Here is a 25,293-nt window from a genome sequence, read left to right on the forward strand (position 1 = left end):
GCTTTTACATCTTATATACCTTAATCCTTACAGTCTCCTTGAGACATATATTATGCATTCTATACAGGTCTTAAGTTGATTTAGTAGATATGTTAGATGTTAAATTGTAGCTACTTATATTTAAATATTCTGGTTTGGGTTTGAATATTTCAACAAACCGTAATGAGCTTGAGTGTAAATTTGGTAACAGTGCCTTTTGTTGATTCTATTTCGTCATTGATTCTTCATGTCAAAAGTTCAAACTTTTATAAGAGACAAATATATGTCCACCATAGGTGTTGTAAGTGGTTAAATGCAAGCGATCATTTCCTCAACCGCGTCAAATAAATTATAATTCTCTCAAAGTCGTGCACTAATAAAAAATCATACATTAATGGATTAATGGAGGTCATTAATTAATAAGTTTGTAAACATTAAAAGGATTTTAAACAATCTGAAACAGATTCTCTGTAAATAATTTTAAAGCCTTCAGTTATTAAATTATTTAAAAAATGCATAAAATTTTGTTAAAAAGTGTGTAAATACTCATTACTAATTGAGAATAATACCTTCAGTCTAACTAACCCAAAGTAATGAAATAATTTAAATGGGTAAAATATTTACAAGTTCTTAGTTGTATAACGTGTTGTTAAATTCCAGTTTTCAGACCGACAAGGGTTGGGAATTTTTAAATAAAATATCAATTTAAAATTGTATTTTCATAATTTATTCAATATTCCTACTAAATGTAAAATATTGCGTAAGATAATGTACATTTGCACAAATTAATAAAAAAATCACTAAAACCTCGATCACATCACAATAATTTTGGTAACAATAAATCTGCGTTTATAACTAAGTTTCATGACCAGTAGGTACGTTTCTAAGTAGTTTATATACATTAAACTTCATATCAATTGGAGTTACATTTGCAAAATTCATTGGTTTTACAAAATCAGCTTACTACCTGTACATATTATTCCATTGAAACAATGTCTCAGTTCGAAAAGAGGTAATAATTGCCTACAGCTATATAATTTATTTGCATAACATCTTGTGTAAGTCTAAAAGTGTTGAATTGTATAAGTATCTTAAAACTACATATTTTACAGTACTTAAAATTCATTTCATTTTCGTGAATTTACATATTTGCGTTGTACGACATATTATTTCACTAAATTACGTCATAGCTGATAATTTTTGAGGTGAAATTATGTGAATAACAATTTAGCTGCGTTACTGGCAATTAGATCCCTTAGATCTAATTGACCACTTAGATCTTTGATTCTATTTGTATTGTATTATCCTAATCCTATGTGGGCGAATGTTCCTTCACAGGGTTCTCAGGACTCGCTCTTCCTCCAATATCATGCTTTCTCTGTAGAGCCTGCAAAGTCAGAGGTGGTAGCAGAGGGAAATTCAACCCTGCTGCCTGTTGGAAACTGGCCACATGTTGCAAACTCTGCAACAAAGCTGCGGAGTGCTCTTGGGCTTTTCTTCGTAGTTCTGCAACACTGGATTGCCTTTGGTCATTTCCCACGGGAGAATTCTGCGAAAGAGCAGAGCTGGAGTCGCTTGTTGGAAGTAAATGGTGTGGGGAAATAGTGCTGCCTAAAGGTTTGATTGGGCAGCAGGAGCAAAATCCTGGGAAACCTGCAACAAAATAGAGCATGTTGTTTATCAAGAGTCGATTTATTTGTCAGAATTTTAAACATAGTCCAAGTGATTTGAATGTGAATAGACGAGTACAAGTGGAAATAATATTTATTTAAAAATAGTCTTGGAGAGAGAGATTGAATAATATGTAGAAAAACGAGTTGAAGGTGATAATTGGATGAATCATATTGAAAGTGATATAATAGGGTGAGTTATAAAGATATGACATTCGGTTTTCAGTACTTCAATGTGAACTTCACCTTCAGTTCTAGTTAGCATTAAATCGAAAAACGGTAGCATTCACTAGATTCTCGTTTTATGGTGAATTATGGGCAATAATGGAGGTTACTTTCAAACTATAAATTGCAGTAGTCAATTCATATCCTTCATCAAAACTCGAAATTGTCGTTTCTATAATAATTATCATCATCTGTCATTTTTTTTAGATTCTTTGAAGTGGCTAGCATTATTATTAGTCCTAAATTGTACGTGGAAATTACACTAAAAAAATAAGTGAAAATATGAATGCGCCAACGGTAAGAAAGCAGAATTTCCGATAAAATCGAAGCTCTTTTTCTTCCAATCGTATCTGATCTCTTTCTGATCTGAAAAGACCTTAAGCATAATTTAGTTAAAGGTTAAGTTTTGTAGTAGGCCCACCTACATTCACTAATACCTTCAATTGGGAGCAAGAAACAGATGTTAACACAAAAATTATTAAATAAATATGCATTCATTTTGGATTTCTTCGTAATATCTTGTTATCAGGATTTATTTCCAAATGATCTTATAAATAACCGTATAACATTCTTAATTTTGTTAGTCTAATGCCTCGCATGGATAAACACGATACATTTGCCAATTTGTCGACAATTTGCACCTGCTACTTTTAAAATTATCTTTCGAAACTTCAAACTTTTAACTCGATAAGAGGATTAAAGAACTAAGTATTGACATTGTTTGGACCTAACTAGATTAGCTGTATTGGGAATATAAGCTGGTACAGCATTAGATTTATCAGAGTATATAGTAAAGTTGTTGGGATATGCGATATGATAGAAACAATCCTTACCTCTTTGTTATGAGATATGGATCTATGTTGTCATTGAATATTTTGATAATTGTCACTGTTATTGAACATTTTGAATATGGTTAATGCGAAAAGTTCATAAGAAAAAAATCTAGATTCCCCAACAACATAGACCTCTAAAGTTCCGATTTTATAGAATTTAAAGTTTAAAGTTTTAAAAATTTTTATTAAACATTCAATTAGATAGATTTTCTAATTTAATCAAAGAAAATACTATTTGAACAACATTTCACTGAACGAAAAATTTGTCTCTAAAACCTATGCTGATATCAATTTTTCAGTTCATACCGAGTGTCCTTTCTAGACAACAACTTTGCTAAGGTATAATACTGCTGAAAATCTTTACACTACTAACTGGTTGGAGAATAAACGCGAACACACTGATAACCTTACCTAAAAATCACAAATCTCAAATTGTCAGCAACAAATATGCATCCTTATATAAGTGGGAAAAGTGTACTTTTCCCACACTAATCAAATAATAATAATATTGTGTCTTTTGAGGTTAAAATTCCCAATGAAATAGATTACAATATCTTTGTAGTCTTTGCTCATGTAGTTTTCACAGTAGTAGAGCAAATATTGTGTGAAATATCAACTTCAATTTAAATAAAATCAAATTAAATAAAATATCATCATTATCAAATTCAATTAGGACATTGTGTTACTCACTTTTAGCTTGTACCGAAAAACTCTTTGTATAAAAAACAGCGTTTTCAGCAGTAGTGAGACAATGTACTATTGTTATACTGTTATACTAATAATGACTTACCTTTCAAAGAAGGAAATAATGGTGGTGAAAACTGAGTACTGATATGAGAGGCCAAATGGGATGGGAAAAATAAAGATGGCGGCGTGTTTCTAGGTCCACTTGCACTATCCATAATCGGTCTAAACCCGGATCCCGGACTGAAACAAAGAAAAAATATTATAGTTCAATGTATTTGAAAGAAAAATTTTCCTCCGGAACACTTTCTTAATATTAAAACCGCAGCAGTAACGCCATAATATTATATTTCTACCTAAAAATTATGTTAACAGGAACCTAAATAAAGCAAACATAAATTTCAATTTAGACTAGCGATAATCTTGCTTAAAACTTTCATGCAGCAATGCACAAAGTAATTGCGGAATTTTCTTCTCCGTTTAAATAATGTATGTGATCAAATTAGCTGTGGGCCCGCCGCATCATAAAAATGGCCTATTATTTATTTAAATCGGAGGGTGTACTAAAGCGTAATGGTGAATTAAAGGGAGGGAATTTAAAATGCTAAAAATCAGCTTTCTTTTATCCCCTTTTCGGGCGAGAAGAACTACGTATACGTTTCATTTATATTTATTATATACTGGATGAAGACTCTTGCTGGAAGTTGAAAATGTAAGAGCGGTAGCAATACAGGTTGAATTTATAATTTAATTTCAAAAAGTATTGCCCTCTAATGGGTTATGCTTTGCTTATGCTAAGAAGTTCCTAGAAAAAGTGTTTAGTTTCTAGACTTTTTTCGGCCAGTAAATTAAAAAAGTATAGTAATGCTGTTCCTGAGATTAAGGGCGTAATTCTAGTAGCTGTGCCTAAATGGAGTTTTTGTTTTAAGTTGCGAACTCTTCTTGAACTTTAGTAATCCGTTTTTCGGTTGTCAACAGTGTTCAGCATTAAATTTGACATTCTTCCGAAGAACCGGAAATTACGTGAATTCAATAATTTATCTGAGGTTCATGTATACCAATCAATACATAAAGTGAAAAAAGTAGTGCGAAAAGTGATACTCTCTGTTGAATTAAATATTAGCGTGCGGTAAATAGCTTTTCCTAGTTCGGAACGGGTATGGCTACTTTTCCGCACTTCTCTAGTTTCACTATGAACTATAAGGTGTACAAATAAGTTTCCGCCGTTTGACAAAACATGCCCCCATCAGAAGATTATCTTGAAATTGTCAGATGTAAAATGTACTATCGCGAGTTTGATAATTTAGGAACAATATAACCTTGAAATGTTAGTGACTCTTTATTAGTAATTTATAGTATCACATAATTTGTTTCGTTCAATAATGTCGCAGTGGAAGACCTGAAGTATACGAAGATACGGAATTGGAAGTACTATTGGAGGAAGATTCATCTCAAATGCAAAAAGAACTTGCACTTACATTAGAAGTGACTCAACAAGCAACTTCGCATCGTTTAAAAGTATTGAGAATGATTCAAAAACAGGAAAATTGGGTTCCTTATGAATTAAAGCCGAGAGACGTTGAACGCCGATTTTGCAAGAGTGAAATACTGCTCGCCAGACATAAAAAAAGGTTTTTTGCATCGAATAGTCACTGGCGATGAAAAATGGATATATTACGATAACCCAAAGAAGAGAAAATCATGGGAACTACCTGGCCATGCTTCAACATCGACAACCAAACCAAATATTCATGGAAAAACACTCATGTTGTATATTTGGTGTCATATATTATGAGTTGCTCAAACCGAACACAACCATTACTGGAACTCTCTGCCGAACACAATTAACGAAATTGAGCCAAGCACTCAAGGAACAACGCGCCCATTACTACTCCAGACACGACCAAATTATTCTCCTACATGATAATGCTCGTCCGCATGTTGCGGTGACGGTCAAAATCTATTTGGAAACACTTAATTAGGAAGTCCTACCCCACCCGCCATATTCACCAGACCTTGCCCCATCAGACTATCACTTATTTCAATCGATGGCACATGATCTGTCTAAGCCGCGCTATCATATGATGATACCAAAAAATGGGTCGATTCATGGATAGCCTCAAAAGATGAAGACTTCTTCCGACGTGGTATTCGACTGCTGCCAGAAAGATGGGAAAAAGTAGTGGCCAGCGATGGACAATAGATTTATTCTTTGAATAAAACATAATGCATCGTTCTTTCACAATAAATTCCTAATTTTTGATATCAAACGGCGGAAACTTATTTGTACCTCTTACACATTATTGCACTGCTATGGTTATTATTTGTCTCTATTCTGTCGGCTACAGTTGATCTGTGAGTGTACAATTTAAATAGTAAATTTGGGAAAATGGTCTCCAGAAAGTCAACTATTTTTGCACTAGCTAAAAACTACGTCCAGAACCTTCTGAAAGGTGCTGGACTGTCTAGTCGATTCCTTACGAGTACCACTATGTCGTCAGAATTTTTATGCTTATATTTCACCTAGGCAGACAACCGTGTTACCGCCCAAATATATGTAATCTGTCAAAATAGAGGGAGGGTCATATGTCAAATGTTTAAAAGAATGTCAAATTGGATTATCTTTTTGCAAGACTTGTATCTTGGAGCCATTTACCTAAACTTTAAAGAAGAAAAAATCAAGTCAACTAGCAAAGGGCTAAAACTCGAGTTAACCCCATAATCCTGAAAATTCTTTTTAGCTGTGTAAACAAATTATCTCTGACTACACAGTTAATTTTCGCTTTTACAAGTGAAGCTCGTGCCTGGCATATCCGCAAACCCGATTTAGGCCGTTGTCGGGGTTACGCCGGGTTTTCTTTGATCTCACCTGTCTGTTAATTAGTTGATTAATTAATTGCACAGTCGCTCTAATTTGTGCGCGTTTATTTATGAGCAGCAATATTAATGTAATCATGTCAGGTGTTGCTGGGCTTGCGCCCGATAATTCAGACCCAATCCGACTAGATTAACTATCAATTTCTAATGTAATTGCGTTTATTGGCCCAAGTTCGCTATGGCTGTTAGTTTGAGTTACCTAGGATAGAATGGTGAAAAGTGACCTTTTCGATGAAATATCTGCGGCCTGTATGGACACTTTTCGTACGTTAAGTCCGATTAATTACTCTTGTACAAAGTCCGGCATCTATCTCAGGAAATTTTTCACCCAGAGGTATTTGAATATAGAAAGATGTTGTATGGATTACGTTCGCTAACAGTTATCCTTGCAAAAAAATATATTAGAATTTCATTATTTTTGCAGTTGTAAGCAAAGGCATGTATGTTTTCCGAGTGTGATAAGTGATTTTCACATGCATTTCATGTTTATTTTTGTATTAAATTTCAGAAATTATGAAAAAGTTTTTCTTAATTTAGCTTGATTTTGTTCCAGTTTATTAAAAATAGGACCACAAAAAGTCGATTTTATTCATAATTCCGTGCAATTTATTGTCTAAGATTTTTCGGTTACGTTATTTGTGTGTTTTTGTTTATTTTCTAGGCAGCGATAGGGAAAAATGTTTTATTTCATTTATCTGCACTTTGCGTCACCAAACAATCTCAACAATTCATGAGGCATACTATTTAGAATCTAATGAATTCTCTCTTGTAATGGCAAATCTGTACGGTTTCCAAAGTTAAGAATGTAACAAGTGTCAGCAGTTATAACCGGACGTGGTTTTCTCTTTAGAGCCTGCAAATTAACATTAAATCTTTTCACCCCAAGCTCTTAGCCGACTTTTTGTGTTTGCGTTTCAGCAAATGAAAAATTCGTTTTACAATATTACCCTCTTTGTGTCTGTCCTGATGAATATTTAAAAATATCCATCTTGTCGGATCCTTGCCTCGCTCTCAGTGTTTTCAAAATGTAATATGGCTCTTCACAGAAAGAATATAGAATTTATATGTTTTATAGATCCGTTTTGTACGGCCAAATGTAGTTTCCCCCGAGCGTAAGCAAATTTTACCTTTAAATTTTAAACATGAAAATCCGACCGTCTTCATGTAAGAAGGCTTCTTGTCTTGTGTATTTAAATTGGGAAGCTTTTGTGATGGAAACGCAATTTTTCGAACGAAGTGCCTTTTTAAGGAACTTCTGTGTCAGAATGTCTAAGTTTAAACGGACTATTTTCAAAGAAAATGCCAGAGAGAATTTTATAAAAGACAATAGACACGGTTATTCAGATTTGCCGTTTGCCGATAGAGATCTCGAAAACCGTAAGAGAGGCGAAGTCTGTCATTCTGGGACAAACCTGCTCATGTTTAAAGCAAGAATCATCACTAAGCCTCAAAACTTTCGAAAATTCCAGCCCATTCTGCAAATATCCAAGAAAAATACGATATTTGCTAAAACCGTTTTTATTTTTTCTTGAACTTTCTTGAAAATCTTTCTTAAAATAAGTGTTAAATTATCTTTCCTCAAGGGTAGTTGCATCAGATTTTAGTATAAACGTTTCAGTTTTTCGGTAGCTTTATCAGGTTAATTTTATTAAATGCATTATTGCGTGTTAATTACATCTATTTATTAGTAGGTAAAAATGGTCTTGACGCATTGTTATAGTATATGCAAAGTGTTGTGCATTTCTACGATAGCACATTCAGTTCCTTTTTAATAATTCATTTCATCAGCACATTAAGGTTTATTTATAAACCACAATCTCATTTCAAATATTTAGTATTAAACAAATAATTAAAAATAGGTAAAACCCAATTAAATTCACCTACCAAACCTAATACAGCGAAAACTGATCGAGACAAAAGTTGACGGTTTCACTTGGAAAATAATGTTCGAGTCGAGCTCCATTTATCCAGCGACGGGGCTCAAACGTATAAATAAATCAAAATGTCGCATTTCTTATATTACATTTGCCAATATGAAAGCCTGTTTGTTTGACGTCTTTAATAATGTTTGCTGACATGTTTCCACCGGTGCCCTAGCAAATCCGCCCTCAGTTAAAATGTTTAGACTCGAATTTACTTTAGAGCATCCCCGAGGATTACGGCTTGTGTCTTAAAACCGAGTCAGCGGATATTTGTTGTACAAAACAGTAGTGTTTTACAGAGTGCGTTATTTTATCGTACCATACATTTAGAGCTCAGAAACAGAAAAAGGAAAAGCCTTCAGAAAAATTGAGCGATGTCGATTAATACGGCTTAAAACCGTTGCTTTTATTGACAAGGTTATTAGCCACTACTACCCAGATATTAATTGAAGTAAACCATAGTTATTGTTGTTTGGTTGTTCATTTGAAATTCAAACCATTGTGGGGCAATTAACCATTATATGTGTAATACTGGAAACGTCGAATAATCTCATAGAAGCATAGCTCACATAAATCAGTGTACCTATGCGGCCATTTTCACCGACACGGCAGCAAATGCGATATGTAAATGAATGTGATAAATAATCAAACAGCAAATTGGAAAGCCGTTTGCTTTGCATTAGTTGAGGAATTCCGAACGCCAACTTTCAGGCGAGAATGGGGAGAGAATACGACTCGAACTAAAACGAGAAAGACATCATTGGCGGAGAATATTACACTCGAGCTTCGTAATTTCATAACTCTGATGAGTATGATTCACATTTTACTTAACACATAATTTTTTAGTGTTAATACTTTAGATCGCGTTGATCGTTTGGAAATGTGAATTGTCTTATCTTAAAATTCGAAAGGTTTATAGAGTAACATCTGGATGCCGCCACTGTCTGTTCGCTCAGAACAGGAAGGGGTGCTAGGATCAAATTTCCAAATATGGAAATGGAATGTGTATCAACCGTCGATTATGATACGTGCTATGGCAATTAATGCAAACTATATTAAATTGAATTAAGCCACTCGGGATAGGCTTTGCTTTGGACTCGAACTCGACGAAATGTTGGGAAATCCCTTGATTTGATTAGAGTGGATGGCGAATTTCGCTTTGGAGGTCTTCCCCTAAACTCGTTTCGTAATTTGCAATAATTATATTTCTGCACATGGGATTACGATTCGGAAAGGTACCAGGCGATCTAAAGTTTCCCTTTAATGGGAAGGTTCAATTCAACGATGCAATTGTATTTATTTAACAGTTAAAGAAAATGCCGTTTACTAAAGATTTCTTTAAATTTTCCGATTTTACCGAATCTGAATAAGTGTTGGAACTATTTTTTTGCTTTATAAAATTTTAGATTTAACATTCGATGTGACTATTAATGGACGTTAAGAAAAAGGCTGAAATGTATGTTGCTAGTATTCATTTGATAAATACTATTGATTCATGTTGATTAAATTGATTAAACCAGAGAACTGGAGAAAATCCATTGCTGAGCGTATGATCGTGATGCTGGAATTAAACATTAATGACAACAATGTAGTGGTTAATTTAGATAAATATATTATACTTGAAGAACCAATTGTATATTGGTTTATTTCTTATTAATGACATGTTTTTCTTGTTGCTTTAAAAATACAGAGACTGCATGTAGCTTGATTTCCCAATTGTGACACAAATACGTCAGTAATTAAAAACAAATTGTAAAGTATTAAAAAATTGTTCTCTTTTAAGAAAACATACGACAAAAACAAATCTTGGTTCTTATTGACACGTTTAATACGCCCAAGCGTTGAAATGTCTCGATTATTAATCATCATCATTAATAATGCACTTGTTCGTTAAATAACTATTAATTAGAACTTTGCAGACTAATATCTTCTCACCAACTTGGTCTTAAAAACTGGCCGGATGTTATGGTTAACTGCGACTTTATTATACAGGGTAGCGCAATAGTCTGACAAAGTGTCATATGACATTACTTGGAAAAAATGTTTATATGAATGTTGTACGAGTAATACCCTCATCGGCAAAAGTTTGGCACCTCCTTATCATTTCAATAATGAACTATTTTTGAAGTAGTTTTTTAATTAATTTTTTTGTTTATTTGTTTCCTTGGTTTTTGTTCATAGCCATTTGTATTGAATCACTACCTCTGCCCAATGCACATATTATTTATATGTATGAAAATATAAATATTAGGGAGGTGTAAGACTTTTGCCGATTAGTGGAATATGTAATATAATGGTAGTTTTAAGTCGCTATGACCTAACGATTATTTGCAGACTGACTGGAATTTTGATAAAGTTATGTTGATGTTTAAAATGTTCTCAAATTGGGCGCCCTGTAAAAGCAAACCTATATAAGGCAATGAGTTTAGCATTCACTATGACTCTTAAACACATTATTAACTTCTTCTATATCAGTTTTTGTCAATTCAATATCTTTAAGTATACTGGGAATTATGGTAAATAAGTTTCACGCGGAATTTAAATATTTGTAATAAATATACAGGGGATTCCGTTAAAAAAATTGTGCCCGCTAAATCTAATCTTCGAAATTCAAACAAACTTTTTAAATAAAACTAATGATATCGCCTGTACCGCTTTGCCCTATCTTATGCGATATGTTACACTGTCATACATAGATTTAATAGCCAGGAACATTATAAATACCAAGATTTTCCTATGCGATAAAACGTGCGACTATTGATCAATAAAAGTGAAAATTGAGCATTAAGTCTTAAAGAAAATTGCAAATTTTCGTTCTACTCGTAACGTTGGATGCTATTTCCTTATTCAGGTGCGCTGATATCATAAAAAGTTTTTCTCGCTGCGCTACAAAATTTAATAATCCCAAAGTACTTGGTACACAGAAATTATATTGCAGCATCAAAAGAAATTACGGCACTCATTCCTCTTTGGCGCTGCTGTTATAAAAATTAAATCAAATTTTCCTCAATAAAGTTTCCCGGATACAAGTTAACTTTGTAGTCGGCCAGGAGAATATTCTGCGAATATTTCGAAACTCCATGAATATTTCATTTTATTTGGCATTTTCGTATTTTAATATACCAGGAATTGAATAAACCCGTAAAACAAGATATGCATATGTTGCTTATTACATTATTCTCGGCGCGACGGGAATTTGCTTAATTTTGAATTAAAGAATATTATATCGTTAGTTTGTTTCGCAACCTTTTTTACTTTACATAAAAACTTTCTTAGCTCTTATATTAAAAAACAAAGTAGAAGTATCAAGTCAGTCCAGAACCCTATTCTTACACACCTATAATGACCGCAAACCTTTCATGTGACTTCTCATGTAATAGCCCTCATATGAAATAAACTGTAGTACAATATAAAAAACACACAATTACACACCCCCAGAATCACCCCACACAAAACATGGTCCTCTTGACTCAGCATGGGGTGAATCAATCTAACATATGCGAACACGTGTAGGGCTGAACAAAGACGATTATGACTGGATGGCACCAGGAAACGCGTGCACGCACTTTGGGAAACCGGAAGTTGCGATCCTTCTTCGCGCACTTCCGGTTTGCGAACCTCGATGACCTTTAGGAGACAAAGGCGTTTTGGCTCATTTGGGACTGAGTTGGAATATGTTTAATTTAGGAATAGAAATTAGGGTATGGGAGTCCTATAAATAAAAAATAAATTGCGATTTGTATCTGTTGAGGTGTGAAAAAAAACTAACCTGAACTAAATTAAGGTTGAAAAGGATGGCAGCCGCAGCTGATGGCGGCAGCTACCATGGAGCTATACCAGCTAATATTCTAAGCTTTCTTTACGTTAAAGAGTGAAAAATAAGAAGTAAATTTTATCTATTCCCCAGCACACGCAAATACATCAATCCCACGGGTTGGTTCCTTCGAAAAAGCCGTTACATAATTCCATCTCGTGTGCTGTAATGGAGTAAAATCCGATATGCTAATATTTGCCATGAAATTATATTTTTAAATTGAACTGAACTGTCCGACATGTACGACAGAAGCACCGATTTTGTCGGATCTCCTGCAAAATTATTAAACTGGCCTGCAGGCATTTTGGACTTTTTAAATTTACTGTAAAATAGTTACGCGAGCGCTTTTATGTTTCATCCGAGTTATTACTTTTCCCGGGTTTTTAAATTGAAACGTAACACCGCATATGTATACTAAAAAATTAAATCTGTTTGCTATTTCATTATTAGAATACCGTGCTATGCAAATTTTGTGAAATTTCAAAGTTGCCAATTATCAGCAAATTGGAAAAAAATTCCACTCCAATTTCCGGTTTTCATACTTTACTTTTTTTACTTATTTATGCTCCCATATTCGCATTTTTTGATTGAACATATTCCCTCGGCAAATTTCAATTTTCGGTTTTGATTGGTTTTAGGCATTATAGGTATAACAGATATTTTTTCGCTTTTAATGGGCCTGTAAGTGTATTTTTAGTTTCATCTTATAGTAGTTCAAATTACTGCTTTTTGTTAATTAACCGTGAATCAATAATTATGTAAAAGCCGTATAAGATATTCAGAATATGCTCCAAATTAAATATTCAATCACATTTTCATGAAAATAATTCTACAATTAAATTAATTTACATTTTAATTATAGCCTTATATATAGAATAGTGCATTATTGGACGAACATCAAATGAAGGTTACTCTCGGATAGAGAATTTTGTACTAAGAGCAAAGTAAGTGGCACACCTCTTTAGAGGGTATGATGATCATTATACGCGAATACAATACTAACTTTATTTATGGCTAAATGTCTGTACTTTCCATAAATGAACTAAATTTTTTTTATCGTTGCTATGCATCTTTTGAAATCATATCCTAATGCATAAACAGGCCAGTCCAGGGGCTTTCTTGTCTCCTAGTTTAATTATAGGGCTTCACTGATTAACATATAACTGGTTTTAAATAGAATTTCTAACCCATTATCTCTATTTCTAATCTAATTAACCAACCAAGTTAAATAGCTGAAATACATAAATGGAGCTTTTTAAAACATGCTGTATATTGATATGTTCAAGTGTGCCGCATATTGTTTTAAATCCTATTATTAGATATTCTTATTAGGTATAGTTGATAATGTCTGAATATATTGAATGATTAGGGCACTTGAACTTAAATAATAAAATTAGAGGTGCCATAATTTGATCAAGGAATAAGTAGCTGTCTGGACTTTTCTTGATGGGAAGTAGGCCATTACCAAGGTAACTTAAAGTGGCATTGAAAAATTGTTGTATGTACCTTTTGTCTAATAATATGCTTTCATTAGTAAGTTAAAAAAACCTTATATTCTCCATGATACTCAATACTCTATTGCTGCCTCTGTTAAGTTCCCGAACGTCAGAATCCAGACATGGGATGAAGTCATTATGGTAATACTACTGATAACGTGTTAAATAATTCCCTTTGCTCGCACAGAGTGATATTAAACAGTTTTGATGCATTAGATGATCACAGATTACGGGATAACTCGATAAAGCTATGCTGAATTGCATTAGCTCAGATACTAAAACCAAATTTGCATTGATTACAGATTTAGTAAGAGTATATATTATTCGTGCTACATTAAAGTGTTTCTTGTTTTAATCCCACTTCTCCATTTGAAATTGCTATTACAGTTTTATCATATGAAGTCCTCGAGATTAGAAAGACTCATACATTCGAGCCGCCTCTCTCCTAGACCGCCATGGATGAGAGCACAAGTGACGTAACACCACTATCATCCCCAATAATATTATCACAACTGTAATCCCCCTTAATTACACGACTAACAACCTTAAACCACCCTTAAACATTAATAGGAGCAGTGGCGGCCTAGTATGGAGTCGGAAGGATAATCGCATTATGACCTTCTGAAGCGGCACTAGTCTGTTAAATTTACTTAGGCATTCGATTAGAAAAATTTAGTAGAGGATCATGCTGTAAATAGTTTTCTCTAACATTCTAAAAACAACTGTAATGAGTTCTTTCGTAGTTTTTTGTTAAAGAATTAAAAATACGAAATTAAATTCTTATCTGAAATTGCTCAGTTAGTGGGTGGCGCCTGTAACGTTAAGATTATATTCTACCAATAGAAAAACTTAGGGTGATTATTAGAAATGAGGGTTAGGTTTATTGTTAGAAATGATAAAAATTTTAAATATTAATAAAAATTGTAGAAGTCCTCTGCATAACCAGAAAATGCTTGGGTGAAGCAAACGAACATCGCAAAATAATCATGGTCACTTTAACTCAGTTCTTCCACCGATTAAATGATTAAAATGAGTAAATGTTTTCGAATTAATTGCATTTGCAAATCGTGAATATAGCATTTAATAACACGTAATAATGGTAACCGCGATTTGTTTTTGCAGATTAAATGTTAAAATCATGGCTTTTGAATACAAATAATTCGAAAACGACTGTATCAAACATTGTAAAAACAAAAAGTAGCTCATTACAAATTTACCAACTTGATATTATTTCCTAACGGGCATACCCTTTTATTTCATCCATCAACATTTTCTGGAGATTTAGGAATTGTTTCTGGAACCTTAATACTCAATTTTTTTGACCGTCTTTACTAACAATGTCATCAGAAGCGGTTTGAATGCCAGGATAAACTCCGTAGGCTAAGAGTCAAGTTTCACAGATTTGATGAGTGCAATTCTAAAAAAGAGTGTTAAAGAAGCATAAAGTCCTATTCAATATTCCACAATATTTGAGAAAGTGTTTTGGTCTATAAACAAAACCCACGAAGCAGCATGCCAAACTGCCTGATTTAACACATTTAGATTTCCTTTTTTTTAACACAAAGTCACGCTTTAATCCATATTAATTCCATGTCTTCATTTAGATTTTTATATACCTTTGAGATTTTTCGTCTAGGAATCTAAAAAGCACTATTTAGTTTATGTTATTATGTGAGTATGCGCATATCAAATAGTTAAATTACAAGAAAAACGTTTCAGGTTTAAATAATTTCAGTTCAAAAAGTAATGGGATGAAAAACGATAATGAGTAGTCTTTTAATTTTTCCGTTTAATTGTTATGTTGATCGTAATGTTTTATCTTTCATTATTATTGGAATTTCATAACAAATCATATAACATTATTATTTGTTAATTTAAAATTGATCAAAATTAACTGATAAAATGTTAGGTAATTTTCATGCATTCATATCTGGCGGTTTTTAAGACAATTAATTGAGGTTCCAATTCTTCTTACTAAACCGTCTCTAAATATACTTGTACACATTTATGTATATCGCATCTTTTGTGTCCCGTTTCAATTTTCCGAACTAAAAATTAATAGCGAATAAATAGCGACCATAGAAACAATTTTTTACATAGACAATTGACCGCAACGGTCAATTGGAATTGTACTGCATCGTTCTACATATCGTAATTGAATTTTATTTACTTTCGTTATTTGTGAAATGAAATGACATTAGCTAAGTGGATTAATTGAAGTTGATGTATTTAAAAGAGTGTAATTTCAATTGATTTAAATAAAATTTGCAGTCGCCTCATCGCCGCTCTAACACATTTCAGTTCTATATTTAGTGCTTTTAAACAGAGGCGTAGATCCGTAATTGCAAATTAATTTATATTCTAAAAATCTCACTGAATAGGCCACATAATGAATTTCCGACACCATGGAGTGGTCAGCGTTATAAGCAGAATAATTTATAAACTTTTAATCAAACAATTACTTTTAGTACCGCCACTGGAAATGTTATTTGTTCTAATTAAAATATTAATCCGTCCTGTCATAGTGGTCCGCAAATACAATTTGCGGTTGTGCTTCCAACGGGTCAAGTGTCAATTTGCACAGTTTTAACGACGTTGTTCAATTATTGTTATTGTTAAGTATTATCAAGACCAAATGACATTACTAAATTTCGCTTAAATAGACTTTAATATTTACGGAGAAGCAATAAAAGGAGCTTTTTTAGTTGACACATTAGTAATGGGATTTTTATCAGATTTGATGGTTATTGGTACAACGATTCATGTGACGGTCATAATCGACAAAAAGGAACAGAGTCTTAAATTTGCTATTCAGTCAGACGTAATAATTCTTTTTCTACTTCTATACCAGTAAATTGCAAATGACGTAAGGTGAACGCATAAGGGAATACCAGCAACTACAGGCAGGTGTATGTAATGAGAGTGCGTAACAATATTACGTAACAATGTTCAGCTCTGGACAAGCCGATAGAGAAAAATTCCTGTAGAAATAAAAGTTACGACCACCTGTAAGTTCCAGATCAGTTCATTCGTCCTTAAATTTACAACTTTGTTTCCTGAAAAAGGAAAAATGTGTCAACACCAAACTTCAACTTTGAAGAACTTGAAACATTCATTAACAATTCAAAAAAGACGCGGAAAAATATCTGCGCAAAATTTACAAGTGTTCAAAATGCCGAAATATTTTTAAATTGAGGATCACTTCAGCCGTCATCAAATTTACAAATTTATTCCTTGAAAATGAGGAAACTTGTCGACACCAATTATTTCAACCCTGTTTTCAAGTTCACTAAAGCTCGTCTTAATCATAGAAAAACATAAAAAAGAGATAAGCTCGTCTGAAACATAGAAATATGTTTGAATAATTAACAGGGAGATCGAGAAATATATAGAATTAGCCCTAAGTTAGACATTATTTATCCAACAACTGTTTTCATTAAGAGCAATTAATGCCGAAAATAGCATTACATTAAATGGAGCATGTGAAGTAATGATTAAATAATTAATTTAAACACTTGATAATTAACAACATCACGCAGTTAACAAAAATTAAGTCAATCCATCATCTGAATCCCGAATCGTCCAACGTATGATGTCATATACAGAGTGTTTTAATTGGCCTGTCGGTACGAATGACAGATCTCCAATTATATATGGCGACACTACTCGTCATAATTTGTCGATTGTCGGGAATTTAATTATATTGTTGTTTTAAGTCTTGGTCTTGATTAGTCACAGATTTTGAGTATACAGTGTGTCCAGGACTAGAATAAACACCATCTTGTAAATCTTAATACATATTTAGAGATTTTATTAATGAGAGGAGTAGTTGTGATTTTTTATTATTTATTTAAGTTTTTTTTTGTTACTGTGCCGATAGAAGGACTTAGAAAATGAACATGATGGAAACTATTCCACCACTGATTTTAATGTGGATTGCTAATCTGGGCACTGAAAATATTTTCCCATTTCTTAAATCCGAAAATTGGATTTTCAAAAAATTTAGAGGCGTACTGCTTCAGAATTTCAGAAGGTGCTTTAGATATCAGAAAACAATTTCATTTTTCTAACACATATAACAATGCTTTGATTTAAACTACCTACTTCCATGATTTTTATATGAATTAAAAGCCGCAGATTTTTTTATATTGCTCCAATTCCAAAATTACATTTCCAAGAAATATTTCCTCAAATTCGAGGTCAAATTAGTTTTTTTTTTTTTGTTAATAAATTGCAACTCTAAATAAGTATTTAAAAATAGGATAAATATTCTTCTTTAGACGGATCGTGAGTAATTTTGCGCCTCGGATACATTCCAATAACTTCAGTCCATTATTGCTTTAGGCCAAAACAGATGGTTTTGTATATTTTGTAAGTAAAGGTAATATTACTTACATATTATTTTGAATAGCTACTGATAATATTCTCCAAGCCCTTAAAATTTCATTGCCTTTAACAGACATTAAATTTTGAAATTTTGCTATCGCGCAATTACTTAAAGCTTCAAAACAAATTATAATAAATCTGATTACTGAAATTTCAAATTATTGCAGCTCCTTCGTAGAGAATCCCTTTGTGGTTGGGACGTACCTTTATAAATTCATTTTGCGCGACTTTCCTCCACGAAATTACCTCATTATAACTTACTTATTTCGGGTAGTGCCATAACAATAACGAGCTTAAGAAGAGAGTTAGAAGATAATAACGTAATAAAAACGACTGAAACTACTAAAAAGCCATCCTGAAGGTCTGTGGACTCTTTCTGTAAGTCTAAATGGTATTCATTTGCTATTAAATTTTAATATTAGTTTGGTTTATTCACCAGAGCCATTTGAAAAAGAGTCACCAGAACCCTAAATGAAATTTTTTTATTATAGTAGATGTTTATATCACATTCTGTTTTTCGCCGATATCTTCGCAATATTCGGATTTTTTTCAGTTTTTAAACGGATTTAAGTGCGCACGTTTTCCTTACTGTAAAGCATGCTGTATCTTTTATAATTTAGAAGATCTCCATACATTTCTGCAAACATTTTAGCACCCTGTATGTATCCTTCTAATTTTCGAATTAACATACCTTGATATCCCCCTGTTTTAAAAGTATATTTTACGTCTAATTCAATGTAATTTTAGCATTATGTATGTATGATAAATGCGTAATTAATCTATTGTAGGATAGATTTAACATGAAATATGTCACATTTATTACTATTACGTCTTACACCGAACTATGCACCCAACCATTCCATTGTTTAAAATAATTGCTGGAAATTTGCAGCCATCATCACTCGAAATGGTACTTTAACCTTTGGCTTTTACTTAAATGAATACCATACACAGGAATTATTACGATGTGCGCCCTTTTATTACTTCTTGCCGCACCTGTCTCATTTTGATACATTACATTGTGATATCAAATACACGTGTCGCATAATTAGTAATTCTCGTATCAGATTGTCCTCAATCATTTATTGGTCTTTAAAGAATTTCAATCGTTCTTGAAGCAGATGCCAATACTTCCTCGTTAGTATTTTTGTCATTTAAATAATTTTCCCACATAAGAAAGATTTATGGAGTTCCCATTTCCTTAACTAGAGAGATGAATAAATAATGACGGCATTTTTTCGTTAAACCTACAATATGCGTTGTAATACTACATTATAGCGTAACGTATTTGCTCTTTTGTTGTCTTATTAGAGCCAATTAAATTGTTAATATAATTACTGCTGCTGGCATCAGTTAAGCCAGGCTGTATCTTTAATTAATAAATGACGTCAGGGTGTTAATTTAACTATGCTTTTAAATTTTAAGCAATAAACTACAACCTTTTAGTACCCATAAAGTCCCTTTTATGTTTTAACTATGCATGGATGAAACTGATGCTTAATATGTATGTCTGCTAACTTATTTTGGAAATGCAGTAGATATTCCACATTTGAAAGGTGATATTGTAACTCAAAATTAAATAACATCTCAATTTCTATTTTGTTTTCGGGGTCCTTTGAAGATTTTAGTTCGACAGAATTTTGTTTTAACGGCTTGCAGCGATTGGTTCCTTCGCCATCTACGTATGGTAATACAGGGTGTTGATCAAAATTTTGCAAATTTTTCGAATTTATATTGCCACGTTATTGTAATTCACGAGATATTTAATTTTAACTTTGATCTGAAACTTGCCCGTTTCTGTGTTAATTATGGAGTCCTGTACGAATTTAGATTTGCAGCGCGTAGAGAGCAAGCTAGGTGAGATTATGTAGTACTTACCCATCTCCAAAGGGAAATATATGTGACAACGTGGAATGTTGAACAGGTTTTGGTGGTTCTGCAGCTACAGGTGACGCTGGATTGCTACGAGGAGATGGAGGATTTGATGCGTCAGCTTCAGTGGGTGGCCGAGCATGATCCGGGGTTTCCCGGTCTACAGAACTGCGACTAGAGCATTCACGCTCTCTTGTCAAATCTTCATCAGCTGTTATCTCTGGGGAGCTTGTAGTCTGGCCATCTTCTATCTAAAATTCACCCTTTAGCCTTTTTTATCATCCAAAAAATATATTAAACCAAACCTTCTCATCCTTTGAATCACCATCTCTTTTGACGTCATGGCCGTCCCTTTTTCTTTGTTCTTCCTTGAGTCTTTCAGCTTTTCGCCATTTGGCACGTCTGTTTTGGAACCAAACCTGAAATTAAGTTTTAAACATTATTTAATCTAGTCCAATTTTTAAATCATAGTAATGAGTAAACTGGCATTAATTAAATTAGACAACTTCTAGTGGTTTTTAGTAGGCAAAAAGGTCATATACATATACGCAGTTCCGTAAAAAATTTGAGGTGGAAAAGAGGATATGACTCCAGGCAATACTTCACTTTATAGACACTTATAACCATTTGGTATAATTTAGATCCTAAAAATTAATCGATGATTCAAATTAATGTAAAAACTCAATTGATGAGAATGAGGTAAACACTTCAAAAGTATTCCTGAAAATTTTAGACCGTACGATGAAACGTCTTCCGGTTGAAAAATGGGCTCAAATCTGTTTTTAAAGCCCATATATTTAATCAATACCTTTTACATTATTAAACTTTAATCTAAAGATTGAAATAATCAAACTCAATAAATTCAATACATTTCAATTGCAAAAAAATTTAATTGGAAACTAATTTCAAATTTACTCCATATACACGCACTCTATGACCCCTATTGCATGTAAACCAACACTGAAGCATTGCGCAAATGTCCCTGAAGCATTTATTAGATTTGTAGTAACATGATACCTTAATGATAATTGCTATTCGGATAGATCGCAATTCGAATTTAGTTTCGTTTTATTGAATTTTCCTTGTGAATGATTTATATTATTGGATCAGATCATTTGTTGAGGAGCTAGGCCATTCCGCCTTAGTTTTGAGTTTTCCATTGATAATACATCTTTAAATGATAATTTCATTAGATTTTTGATATAGTCCCTAGAAAGGTAAAAATTACCATATTCAGGAGATGTAACAGTTGTGCAACTGTTGATGTGTAATGTGTTTGAAGTGTAGTGTCATTCAGCAGAAATTTTAACAATGAAGTCAAACTGAATCCAGCCAATGTTATTGTTCGGTAGAAAGATGTAACGGTGTAAAAAAAGATTTTACGTCTGTGTAAAGCTTTCCATAAACGACCAACGATTCATCGGCCGTCGGACAACCTGAAGATGTGTATCTTGTATTCTTTCATTAAAAAAGAAAAAGGTTATGTCACTTCCGGTAAAACCAAAAGTAATATAACATTTAAAACTTTATCTTATGCAGTATGACCTATTAAATCCTCATCATATGGGAAATTCTTTAACTTATGATTTTGAGCAAATTTTGAATTTGCCTTCGGGTTGTGCTTCAGAAATGATGAGAAATGACGTAGAAATCGAAAAACAAATGAATGTCTATAACTGTCAAATTGCAATTTTTTTCAAAAACATTCAAAATCTGCAATTATTTCTGTAAATTTTGAAAAATCACATAGGAAAAAGTTTCTTAGTTTCTTATTTTCTATCTATATAGCAATTTTCAATTTTCTCGAACGACTTTCATTTTTTGAAATGTTTTGTATTCCTGAATTTCCGATTTCAAATCGGACAGCTGATATTTGTTTATATCTAACTCTGTGTTAATAAACTTTAGAAAAATGCCGGAATAAGGTAACCTGAACATTTTCTTTCTACACTACATCAACTTTGCATCAAGGCATGGCGCCTTTGATGAATTTTATATTTTCTTTAAAAAGATGAATTTATTACAACTTTAACTACTGATTATTCATTCAGACAATTACTTTGATATACTGTAATTATTCTTACAAGATTGTTAACCGATTTGAATACTTTGGAAATGCAGGAATACAAAAAAAAATGAAATGAAACTCGTCCGAGGAAGTTAAAAATTGACGTATGGATAGAAAATAAGAAACTAAGAAACTTTTTCCTTTGTGATTTTTCAAAATTTTGGGAAATAATGGCAGGCTTTGAATATTTTTGAAAAAAACTGCAATTTGACAGTTACAGTCATTTGTTTTTCGATTTGTATGTCATTTCCCGTCATTTCTTAAGCACACACCGAAGGCAAAGTCAAAATTTGCCCAAATTCATAAATAAAAGAATTTCCCATATGATGCGGACTTAATGGGCCACACTGTATAAGAGGTCCAAAGTTTTATATGACATAAATAAAATGACAGGATGTACCCACTTTATGTCCTCCGGTATATGACTAAGAAATACAACAAGCTGCACCGTTCGGTCACATTATATCTACTACAGATGTATTTTACTCGCAAACTGTGACCAGCTGACCAGCTATTGCGCAATAATAGTCTGTAACGAGTGATGAAATGAGTTCATTCTACCTTCAATTTTAGGTTCCGAATGAGTTACTATCAGAATCAAATGAACTACTCTCTATGAAATTTGTGCTATTAACGATTGATCCGCCCCTGATTGAAGGTTTAAATCGAGGGGTTGCACCGCTGCCATATCGTATTATTACGATGTCCGCTTTAAGGGCGGCTGTAACCTGACACCGCCTCGCAGTTCTGGAATATAAAGGGACGCGTGCTCTGCATACGTCAGATGTTTGCGCTGGGCCATTGTGATGGGAATTCAATGGAGAGAAAACTTTGGGAAACGACTTCTTTTTTATTTAGCAGATTAAGCTAATTGACTTACTTCCCATGGTTGAATTTTAAGAGGATAACGATCAACTCCCATGTTTTTACCGATGGGTAAACCACAATGGACAAATATCTGAACCTTTAAAATTTTCCCCTGAAATTTTTGTTTAAATGCAATTTTCTAGCTACCACAGAACAGAATTACCACCCGGCCAACAATACAAGACAGTGTCCATTAAGTGACGGTAATTTGACACCAAAAACGTCCGCCATGGGATTTCAGGGAACGGCCGCTAGGTGCCGCGGCGGCCGTTTAGTGATACTGGCCACGTGACCGAGACATCCTTTATTTCCGTCTCGTGTCTCTCGACGGGAAAATCAAATTTAGTTTTGAACGCGAAAATGCCACTTTTTGGACTCGTCCTTTCTTATTTGATCAAAAGTGAGGCTTTTTGGCTTTTCGAAGAACCGTAAATTATATCAGTTGATTTAACAGGAATTTTTCAGTGACCCTGACATTTATAAATCAAGGAGGGTTGGATTATTGTATTAGGATTTGAACCGAAATTCTAGGGTGCGAATTGTTTTAATTTTTGGAACGAATAAAGGTGTATATGACTGAACATTTGACGTTTGAATTGACGTTGAGCCTGCCTGACACAATGACTTTTGCGACGTCAAAACGCGCCAGAAAGTTAGCAGTTCTACCGGGTTTGCAGAAAAATGACGTTTGTCATAATTACCGAATAGAATTCAAATCCGATTACCTAATGATGCACGGACTCACCCTCCAAATATTGTTAAAATTGTTATAGAATGATAAAATTACATTTTAAAAGAATTTCCCTCCATGTAATACAAAAACGGTGTGGAATCGTAGTGTGAAAGCAGTTTTCCACGTAATGAGGGTTCTGAATTAAAACATTCCTTTTGCCCAAACTCCAATGAGCACTGAAATGTCTCATCCCCGCTTCAAATTATAAGTGAAGTAGAATTTTATTTCTGTAAAGTATTAAAATATTACTGGATGCTCTCAATTTTTAAGAGGCTAAATAGTGTTACCTGCCTTCGGAGAAGGGTTCAACAAAATTACGGAACGAAAACAAGCATTAGGGACCATTTAACGTCAAAAGTACACTTTAAGCCCAACTTAACGTACTTTTAAGCATAAATTTACTTTCAAATTGCTTTTCTTAAGATCAAATTGGTTTTAATCCGCATCTTCTCGAGTGATTTCATAAAACAGCGAAGTACAGCCCTCTTACGATGTTTTATAAGGTTAAAATAAATAATCCGGCCGTTTGATGTCGGCTTTTAGAGACGTTATGTGTCTATTTAACGTCCTCTTTTACGTTTAAAATTGCTTTCCAGTACTCCCTAATATATTTTTACTTTAACTCCGTTTCCCCGCAATGCTACACATCTCTACGGCCTGTAAAATATTATATGTATAAAACGCCCTAAAAGGTTTTTACATGAGAATGTAACTGAATCATACTTGGAGCTCATATAGTAAATTGGTAGCAAAAATTAACCCTCTATGTTTGAAAAGGGCTCTCCAACGGGACCATATATCTTATTTACTTACGCCCTAGGCAGGTTGGGGTGTAATAAGTTTACAATAAGTATTAGAACAAAGAGCAACCATCTGTGGCGGCTTGCGGTTTTAAAAGATATTGAATGCGGATTAGGGGTAGACTTATGGTCTTTATGAGAACTATAGATATTGATTTTGCATCGATATGCATGCAAGTCAAGAAATTACGCGAATGCTGCCTATCGGCTCTAAGTAGTTCTATATTTCCAACCTCCACCAATTGAATTACAAAAAACTGTCCTAAGCAAGTGGAAACATATAAAATAAAGTTGAAACGTTCCTTTTATGAAACATTACTGTTTTATTCTGCCATTTTATCTTCAATTTATCAAAGGGAGGAACACGCAGAAAGATAAATGGTATTCGCGGGAGTGGGCTGCCAACCGGAAAAATTCAAACAGTAAAAATACTGAGGATTATTTGAAGAGACATGTGTACATATGGGGAATGAGAAACCAGGGTTGTATTTAGGTAAGATATTTTATAGGGGCAGGAGGAAAGGAGAAAATATCATTTAAAAATACCTACCAAAAAATGGGGATTAATTTCGTGTGAGGCAGTAAAGTACTGGTAAATACTGGTGGTGTTAAAAATGATAGAAATGTTCATAATTAAAGAAATATTTAATTTTCCATTTTCATTGATATGCGTCTGTGAACGCGTCCATTTAAAATAAATCTTTGAATTTCAAATAGTTGAACAAATATCTTTAATTTTGCATCAATCCATTTTTGATTCGAGCACACCACATTTCTGACGAATTTTGTCAAAAGGAATTTCATTGGAATTTGTGGGAAAAATCCTTTTAAATTAATAATTAGAAGAGTGCCAATTTCAAAAGTGTCATTATGAATATCTCAGAAACTGTGAGCGCAACAAAGAAGGCATCACTTCTTGTTATGGAAAAACGGCTGGAAAGCTACAGGAGCCTCCTAAAGCTTTTCAAAACACGATAAACAGTAACGTAAGTACACTTTCAAGTACCTAAAGAAAACAAATATTTGATTACTGTTTGTAGCCTTATAATACAAAGGCCGCCCCACAT

General features: G+C 33.3%; 1 protein-coding gene across 2 annotated transcripts in view; it reads right to left on the minus strand.

Annotated features, from left to right (window-relative positions):
- Nucleotides 1–683: 683 nt before the first annotated feature.
- Nucleotides 684–25,293, minus strand: part of Drgx (Dorsal root ganglia homeobox) — a 38,195-nt gene continuing 13,585 nt past the window's right edge. For both annotated transcript variants that reach the window (XM_066403683.1, XM_066403684.1), the window contains exons 5-8: nucleotides 20,064–20,177; nucleotides 19,765–20,009; nucleotides 3,498–3,634; nucleotides 684–1,632 (exon numbers count right to left, since the gene is read on the minus strand). In XM_066403683.1, the coding sequence (XP_066259780.1) occupies nucleotides 1,292–1,632; nucleotides 3,498–3,634; nucleotides 19,765–20,009; nucleotides 20,064–20,177 (837 nt within the window). In that variant the 3' untranslated portion in view covers nucleotides 684–1,291. The remainder of the gene's footprint in view (nucleotides 1,633–3,497; nucleotides 3,635–19,764; nucleotides 20,010–20,063; nucleotides 20,178–25,293) is intronic.

Source organism: Euwallacea similis, chromosome 30, assembly GCF_039881205.1.
Source record: "Euwallacea similis isolate ESF13 chromosome 30, ESF131.1, whole genome shotgun sequence".
Lineage (NCBI taxonomy): Eukaryota > Metazoa > Arthropoda > Insecta > Coleoptera > Curculionidae > Euwallacea > Euwallacea similis.